This window comes from Neltuma alba, unplaced genomic scaffold, assembly GCF_004799145.2.
Source record: "Neltuma alba isolate B1F8T4 unplaced genomic scaffold, ASM479914v2 tig00013165_pilon, whole genome shotgun sequence".
Classification (NCBI taxonomy): domain Eukaryota; kingdom Viridiplantae; phylum Streptophyta; class Magnoliopsida; order Fabales; family Fabaceae; genus Neltuma; species Neltuma alba.
The window spans coordinates 27846-36989 of record NW_021637476.1 but is presented as its reverse complement, the minus strand read 5'-3'; the positions used below and the strand labels follow the sequence as shown (position 1 = coordinate 36989).

The 9144-nt window shown below is 38.0% G+C and overlaps 1 protein-coding gene across 4 annotated transcripts; it reads right to left on the bottom strand.

Annotated features, from left to right (window-relative positions):
* Positions 1-325: 325 nt before the first annotated feature.
* LOC114734973 (RCC1 domain-containing protein RUG3, mitochondrial) lies at positions 326-7132 on the bottom strand. Of its 4 annotated transcripts, none has more exons than XM_028922626.1 (7): positions 7055-7132; positions 6020-6635; positions 4702-4841; positions 3838-4032; positions 3578-3706; positions 3336-3491; positions 326-1292 (listed from the first exon to the last, which is right to left on the bottom strand). In XM_028922626.1, exons 2-7 carry the CDS (start codon positions 6556-6558, stop codon positions 1099-1101), a joined length of 1353 nt encoding a protein of 450 aa, XP_028778459.1. In that variant the 5' UTR covers positions 6559-6635; positions 7055-7132; the 3' UTR covers positions 326-1098. The 4 variants fall into 4 exon arrangements, with proteins under 4 accessions (XP_028778459.1, XP_028778460.1, XP_028778461.1 ...); XM_028922627.1 differs by having other exon boundaries at positions 6020-6629; positions 7055-7120; XM_028922628.1 differs by lacking the exon at positions 7055-7132 and having other exon boundaries at positions 326-1355; positions 6020-6920.
* Positions 7133-9144: the final 2012 nt, after the last annotated feature.

Here is a 9144-nt window from a genome sequence, read left to right as displayed (position 1 = left end):
ATATTTTAAACAAGTGGTGTTTTCAACATGAACGTCGCTCAATTAACCTAGGCATTGAATTCTTTCCGATATATCAGGAAAAAAAACAAAAATTAAACTAGTTGATAAGTCATCAGAAACATTAATATACGCATTTCTTCTTTTTTTTATTATTACATCTAGTCTTTAATATAAGAACTAATTTATTATTATATTTAGTCCTTGAAATATCTTTGTTAATCAGGTGTCATTTGATAAAATATTTAGCATATGCAACTATTATAATGGTTACTTTGAAAAAAAATAAATAAATATGAAAGACAATCTTATATTTAGAACCAAAGTGAAAATCAAATTAGCTCTTATATTAAGGATTAGAGGTAGTATTACATTTTCTCAACAGTTTCTCACAATTACCAAAGCACAATGCAATAAAAATAAAAATCCATGCCAGTCGAAACTGGTTCTAGGTGAATTTTCAGAAACTCGATCACCCATCCATGTCAAGAAAATGAAATTACCTTAAAAAAAATCCGCTAGGCATGAGCCCAATATACCTCATGAGGTTCCGCAAAGGCCGAACAGAACCAGACATTGAGCAACATCAAAATGAAAAGCACGTGACTACCTAACAAAATGTATTCTTACATGTTGAGCTTCAACGACATTATTGTTCTAAACTACATCACCTTGAAACAAATATGAGCGAACAAAATCTTCAGCTGCAAACATTTCAACAGTCACAAATGATCTCCAAATTGGAACATTGATTTGCATTGATGCTACCTTGTGCTGATGATTTCAATGCATCAAACAAGCCATTGAATTTATTGTGATCCCTATCAGTACAAATCTATGAGCTCATCTGCTACATCAAAGTTGAAAATTGAGGAGGACAGAGTGCCAACAAGAAAAACTGGGATAACGATATATAAATCCATCAAACAACCACCTGTCATCATATGTTATCCCCTCTGACTGCTTCCAGGTGCGACAATGTGTTCCCCAATATGAACTGTATTCTCCGAATCCAAACTATTTCATCTTGTTGAAGAACCATGATGTTTTTGTCACCGGACTTCATTGATAGAGGAAAAACTTCTTGATCGACATGTCTTATCACCGATTTTCCTTCAAGGCCAAACACAATCCATGTGATGCACCAATTGACACTGACAAAACCTTGTGAGGTCCGAATCCATCATCCTCCATTAGGAAGTTGACTTCAACAGGGGCTGGTTGTACGTCAGGCAGCCCAGGAACTCCCAACTGAGAGTCGTTGGCATTTCCCCACATGTACAACTTACCTTCATCTGCTCACAACCAAAAACAACCCGTCAACTCCTGGACTACATTGATTGGAATAATGGTGACACCTGAAAATATTAGTTCTTTCGTGAAAAAACAGGGCATTTCCTGACTATCTCACCTGAAGCCATTTTAGTTAACAATAAACGCAGCATACTATTAAAAAAAAAAAAAAAGGTGACCCCCCTTGTTAAGTATTTTTGCAATCCACTATTTCCATGACATGTGAACTGTAATACCAAAACATGCTGAGCCTCATAGATCCAACATGCCACTCCAACATGACATTGTACTAGACTTGTGATTAAAATTCTGTTTTAAAACTTCTATCTGAATGTTTCAACAAGAAGCTTAAAACACAGACTTGAGAGTAGAAACATGTTTCAGTTTCATTCTACGCAAACTATTGAAAGCAGCCCAACGATCACAAGACTGAAATCCAGTGATCATCTATTCTTATCTAGTTTTCAAAACGCTGACAGGGCAGCATACCCTGTTGATTGTAAGTCAGTGGAAGGAATCGTGGCTTTCTTGGGTATATTGTTATTTATTACATGTTTAATATATTATTGGGTGAAGGTGCACCCAACACTCTCAACTATTTTCTGAGGTGCACTCAACACCTAAAGTATTTAGTGGGGCAATCTTGCCTCCAGCCTATTAAAGATGGAGCAATTCTCACCCTTGGTTAACATTCCATTAACGTCCGTTTTCTCCTTTTCAATAATGGGCTTTCACAAATGCATCTCACTTCTCCCCTACCGTTTTCTAGTTCAATTGGCATTGAGTCTATCCCCTGTCGCTGTTGAAGAAGACAATGATGAACAAAAATTATTTTATCATGACTGTTGTCGAAGTTCAAGAACTACATTATCAATTTCTTCCTGCTCTAGCACAACCCTGATGGAGTACCATGCATCATCGTCATGGCTCCTAAACTTAACATTGAACTATGAAGGATCATCAGCGGCGACTTTGTTCTGCGACAGTGACATTTGGGGGTAAAATGCCAGATGAACAGGGGCTCTGTAACTCACCATTTCACAGGGACAAGACGAAGACACCAGTTGAAGGGGAAGAAAGTTTACTATGCGAAAATGACAATGATCAAAATCTCATTGGTTTTAATGGCAAAAAAGATCTCATATGTTACGAATAATAAAAAAATTTCAAATGCAGACATAGAATTTGAAGATTCTAGAAGTCTTGCACAATGTTTTGTCGCAAAATCAGCAAAGTAGGGGTAGGGCCTAATTCTTCCCCAAAATTAACATGTGGGTGCTAGTGTTAATTATAGTTTATAATATAAAGGCAATTTTGAATTTTTCTGATCCTCTAATATGATGCTGGACCAATGTACAGTATTATCTCACCTATGATATAATCCCTCTGGTATGACATTGATTCCACCTATTTTTTTTACTCGCCGCTCTGAGTTTATTTCAAAACAAGCTCTTCTTCACCTTAGGCTTCGCTCTCAGCACGGGGTCCCCGCCATCGGCTTTTACTCTGGCAGAAATCGCCATAGGTTTTTGCTTTTCTATGAGTTGATGCATAACGCTCCATAGTTAATATTTTATTATCTGATCCATCATCATCATCTTCGGCAACAACTGGGGGAGAGAGAGGCGCTGACTGGGCTAGAGGATGGAGCGTTTTTTTTTTTGGGGGGGGGGGGGACCAGCTTTGAAGGGAGAAAACAGAGGTTAATGGTATGTTAACTTAAGGTGGAGATTGCACCATTTTTAATACATTAGGGATCAAATTGTACCACTAAATACTTTAAAGTGCCAGATGCACCCATAAAAATAATTCAAGGTGTTGGGTATACCTTAACCCTATATTATTTTATACACATAAAATCACATATCAGCATAGCCTAGTGTTTATATCTCCATGCAACTTTATCCCATTTTTGGCAGCGTTTTTCAGAGTATTACACTGAAGCATATATAGAGGACCAAGATTAGGTAGCTAAAAGTTATTTATGCATTCAATTCAAATGCTGTAGATCAGTGGAATACAGCAGGTAATATGAATTATCTTACCTGTCACAGCTGCCGATGAAGATCCCCCACAAGAAATATAGATAACATGTTCATGAGCTAAAGCCTCAATCACTGTTGGTATCTTTTGATTCTGGAGAGACCCATGACCTAACTGACCATGTCCACCATGGCCCCATGAAAGCACTTTGCCATCATCTAAAACATACATTAAAATTTGAAGTTTAGGTATTCAATATGATATAAATCTAATAAGCACAACAAAGAAACAGCTATCAAGATACCAGTTAATGCAAGGGAGTGATATCCACCACTTGCTATCTGAATTATCTGAACATTTTCAAGAGTGGGTATTGGTTTTGGTTTCCAACCTCCAATCTTATCACCTCTCCCAAGTTCATAGTTAGAGTTGGCTGACAAGAAGAGGTTAACATTGTCAGTTCTCCTAACCAGCTAAACCAAAATTGAAATAAATGCATTGTGCTAGTGTACTAAAATCCAGAGAAAAATATCAAGGCGCTGCAAAGGTGACTAGGGTAGTTACCTCCCCAGTTCCACAGCTGTCCATCCTCTGTCAACGCCATTGTGAAAAATCCCCCACAGGAAACAGCTGCGATGGGGAAAGGCAATTCTTTCACTTTGGAAGGGGTACTAAGTCCACCTGCATGATCTGGGCCCCTGCCAGGACCAAGTCCCAATCGACCATCCCCTTCATCTCGACCCCACATATAAAGCTCCCCTGCACATTTAAAGGGAAAATAATTTCAGAAAACGCCAATGTTGCCCCAGCAAATTTAACATAGCCCAGACAATAGATGACTAGTAGCTCAATAGTCCATACTAACTTATAGTCACAATTCAAGACCACAAGAGACCTATAGTTCACATAGATTCATTTCTGCTACTTTAAGGAATCAGGAAATTGCTGACCCAGCAAAGGAAAAGAACAATGTCACATTTGTCAATATTGGTGAAAGGTGAATTATGGGTTTTGTTAAATCATTTACTTCTGATTAGTGCTATTCAAGGTATTGATGTAAACCAATGATTTCAGTAACATACATAACACTACTAAAAAAATCTATCCAAAAATTTATAAAATTGTTTGCATGCACAATTGTAGATGTTGATTTTGTTAAAAATGAGTCCCTAATGTGACAATATAAAAATAAAAAAGAGCATAATATATCTGTACCAATTAACATAAAGTTATCTCATGTCTCAATAATCAACATAAAATAAAACTGATGCTTCCAATTTTTATCAAATCCAATTCTACCACGAATTGCAGCAAGCCCTATAATGTTTTAAAACAATTTAGGACAAACGTAAAGGAAGAAACAATTGGTACAATAAAGACTTGAGTGCAAAGCAGGACGACCAATTACAGGAAAGAGTACAAATGAACCTGATTCTGTGACTGCAGCAGTATGCGTTCCACTGGTAGCAATATGCCGAATACTTCCCTCCCAGGAGCCTTTTACCAATCTAGGCAACAGTTCTCTATGATATACTGAATGTCCAAGTGCACCAAACCCACCGTAGCCCCTGCAAACTTGTGTCAAATCAACATAAAGAACAATTCACAGTATTTGGGACAGTAAGAGGTTGAACAAATAGGAAACATAAACTTTACAAGCATTTAAATTGAATTTGACCCTTCAAAATGTGATAGCATTTTACATGTAGCATCTGCCTTGCTTCCAAAGAGAACATGATGCAATAAAGTAGTATTATAGTTTTTTTTTTTCCCCTTCCTTATTGCATTGACATCTTAAATAATTTTTCGTAATCATTCCAAGTTTCCAAAAATCATTAGTTTTACCAAAAAGAATATTTTAAAAAAGAAAAGAACAAACAATCAGTTGTCTGATACAATAAGAACTTTTCATTCGTCCAAGACTTTCACCTGATATGTATACCTAAAATACTTTCCAGGCACAGCATTTGTTGAAAAGCATATACACACATCAGATTGCAATATACAAGCCATGTCCATGACAAGAACATTCCTTGTTTTAAGCGTACATGATATATGGTAGTTATATCAGCGAGAGCATTAGGCAGTTAGGATAAATAGGGAAGCAAACTTACAAAATAGGTGTGAACGAAATACTATTTTGTGATATTCTGCTTTTCATGGCTTTTGCCACATATCAATACCGATTAAATTCTTGCACCAAGACAAATCACAAATACGGCCATTCCTTTAGTAATTTAAATCCTATATAAACACTAAAATTCGAACTCTACTAGGTTTGATGAGAATTATAAAGCACCAAAACTCGCTATGTTCTAAGCTCCTAACTACAAATTTCTCATTCCCTTCAAGGATGGCCATAGTCACCAAAATTGGTAAAAAGTCAAAACCATAAGCTACAAGCAGGGTGCTAAGATATATGATTAAGTAAACTAAAATTTTGATCCTTAAATTAATAGACTCATTTAGCTTTAATATGTACAAGTTGGTGAGACTGTGGGAGCATCAGGCAGTCGTTAAAAATAAGAAAAATAGTTCTTTCATGAAGCAATTCAGATATGCCAAAAGGACTAATTCGTGCCAAGTCGTCTAGTACGGAAAATAAATTAGATGTTCACATATTTGGGAGGACTACTGCTAGACCAAAGTGTTATTTCAGTCCAAATGATTCCAATCAGTATATAGCAACAATCTCTCTCAAAAATATGTAAACAAGCAAATGTTGAAGTAATTCAGCGACTCTGACCATGTAAAGACGTCACCGGCCGAGGTGAGCGCAACCGAGTGTAGCCCACCAAGAGCAATGCATCGAAGAGAATCAATGTGAGGGTTTAAAGTAGGAACGAACATCGAATTCTCATGCCCCAAACCCAACCGTCCACCATCACCTTTGCCCCAAATCCAGAGAGTCCGATCGACAATCAAGGACGAATGAAAAAGCCCACAAGATACACCAACTTCAATTGTCTTTTCCCCATCACGGCCAACGTTTACTCCGTCAAGGCCTTTTCTAGAAATTCTGCCTGGGGTTTGGGAGAGAATGAATGAGGTTTTGGGCACAATGAGGTTGGCTACAGGGGAAGGATACAATCTGATTTCTTCGGAGCCACCTCCGAGTTGACCAGAAGCGCCTCTGCCCCATGAGAGAACCTGAAGAGTTGTTGTAGCGTCAGTTTGGGTATTTGTGTCTGTGTTACAGTTAAAGAGAAGAGGAACTTTTCTGGCGGTAGAGGACGATGAATAGTGGCGAGTGAGAGTAGTGAAGCGACGCCGCGTGATTATCATCCTTGCGGCTCAAGGTCCAGTGCCTCCCTCTGCTACAATCTCCATGGCACCCCAAATGCAAAGGGCCTCCGCTTCACCTCGAGAAGGAAATTTTAAATATTTGAATATTAAAAAATAAATAAATGCTCTTTATAAATGAGAATCCTGCAATCACGTCAACTAAAATAGATTTTTATGATGACCAAAAATAAAAACTAATTTATAGACATGTACCTAGGCAATATTTTCTTTGTCTGTAATAATTTTTACTCGGACAGACATTACATTTAGTTTTTTTTCCGAATGAATTACATTTAATTTTTTAGCAGCAAATTTAGTTTAATATTCATTCTAACTTTCCCTAGAGTTCTAAATCAGAGCTTAATTGAAGGTTGTATACATGTTGGATCACTTGGGTTAGTTTTCCAGGACTTTTTTGTTCAAAAGTAATAGAATAATTCTGCTTATGTGGCGAAAAGATCACTTTGTAACCTCCGAGTAATAAAATATCCAGGACCTCCGGCCAGAAATCCAACGTCCATTTTGGCTCCTCGGTTCAAGCGTTCAATTATACTGCCTATATTACATGCTGGCACGCAGCTTAACTAAAGGAAAAACTTGAACAAGTTCTCTGCTAGCATATGAAGCTGATAATATGACAATGTCTCATATGCACATCACACACCATGTTCTGTGATAAACTTAAAAACTAGAATGAAGAATCAGTTGCAAAAATAGCAAAGGGTAAAGGAGTTGGAGTGATCTATGAAACATCATAGGAAGAGGATGCCTCCCAACCCCTTTCTTTCGTGCTTCCAGGGTTCACGTGGAAGAGATGGAAAGACGAATCCCTCAGGTTTCTGCTCGTTGTTACAAGAGCTTCTATGTTCCATTTCAATTGCACCAGTTTTTGACTTCAATTGCGAGTCCAATCTGTCAATGAAGCTGCGATACTCAGATGTGTAAGTTGGGCACACCCCACACTCTTTGATATCCAAGCATCCCTCTTGCTTATTATAAGCGTCCCCAACACCAAAATGAAGCCAGAAATTAAACGAAACCTTCGGTTTACAGGCGTTGCTCTGATCATCTGCTACTTTTTCTTTGAGGGTATCATGTATTTCAGAACAGAAGCTTTCATCATAGCAAAGAAAAACATGATCCGATGTGAAGTTGACATACTTGGCAGAGACATAGTACTCGTGAGTCTCTTCCCATTCACCATAACCAATTTCCAAGCAGGCTTCGCATTCAACTCGAATCCATTCATTCGATGGGGACTCAGGAACAATAACGCAAAAGATGAAACCCCAAGTGTCAGAACAATGCAGAGCAGAAGAGAGATCAATAGTAATGGGAGTTTGTGTTGTCCTATGCAGGAACCATTCTGGAACTCTGCTTTCGCGGTATATAACTTCAACCTTACCATTCGAGAAACTACATTTTTCTAAGGCTGCAACAGATTTGATTGTCTTAGACATAACATTCGATCCAATTAGTTTGAATGAATGTTCATTCAACTAGGCACAGTTTTGGAAGTCAAAGCTTATCTTGCTTGCCTTCAACAGTTCACTACTTGTTGTAGAGAAGTGAAGAGTCTCAAGTGATGGGCAGTCAATGGCTATTGATTGTTCTAATGATGAAGGAAGATCCGGCAGAGACTGAAGTCTTTTACATGAATCAAAGCGGAGATATCGAAGCCTCAAAAGGTTCTTGATGCTTGCGGGCACGCTTATAAGTTCAGTTCCAAAAATTAATAAGATTTCTAATGAAGAAAACATGCTAGTCTCATGAGGCAAGGCTTCCAAAGATTTTAAGCCATCGATTAAGAAACGCAGATTTGATGCATCAAGGTGCATGTAATTATCTCCGGTGTGTAACTTCCCTACAGATAACAGATCACCTGAATTGCTTGGAGTATCAAGTTTTCTACCATCAATAAGAGAGAACGTTTCAAGTTTTCCTTGACTTGTAAGAGATGGTGGCAACTCATTCACTGCAGTCCCCGCTAGATTCAAATGCCTCATATTCTCTGAGGTGACTGAAAATACCTTCAGTCTTGAGCAGTCATAGAGGGTAAGATCACGAAGGGATCTTAGAGGGATGTCACATGTAAGGCTAGTAAGGGCCTCACACCAATCCAATCGCAGAATCTCAAGCTTATGCAGCGATAAAATAGACGGGTGAAGGTCACGCAAGCTTGCACAGTTGCGAAGATAAACTTCTCGTAGATTGAAGGCCTTTGAAAAATCCGGGAGCTCAATTAGATTATAGTAATCGCTGAGGTCAATTTTCCTCAAACTCACAAGATTCTGCAAAGGTGGAAGAGAAAGAAAGATATCCTATCATATAGCCTCAACAAGAATTAAAACATGGGTGCCTATATACTTACTTGCTTTCCATGCCAAAGTATCCTGACTTGGCTATTTCGCATTTCAAACGAAACAAGCTTCTCCACGGAGACTGTCAATGGCAAGGACTTCAAAGGGAAGTTATCCCATTGAAGAAGTCAGAGCTCATTTGGTAGAGATTTAAGGTCTTGAGGAGGATACAATCTGAACTCTTCTGAACCAAAATTATAAAATATAAGAAATTTAAGCTTGCGCA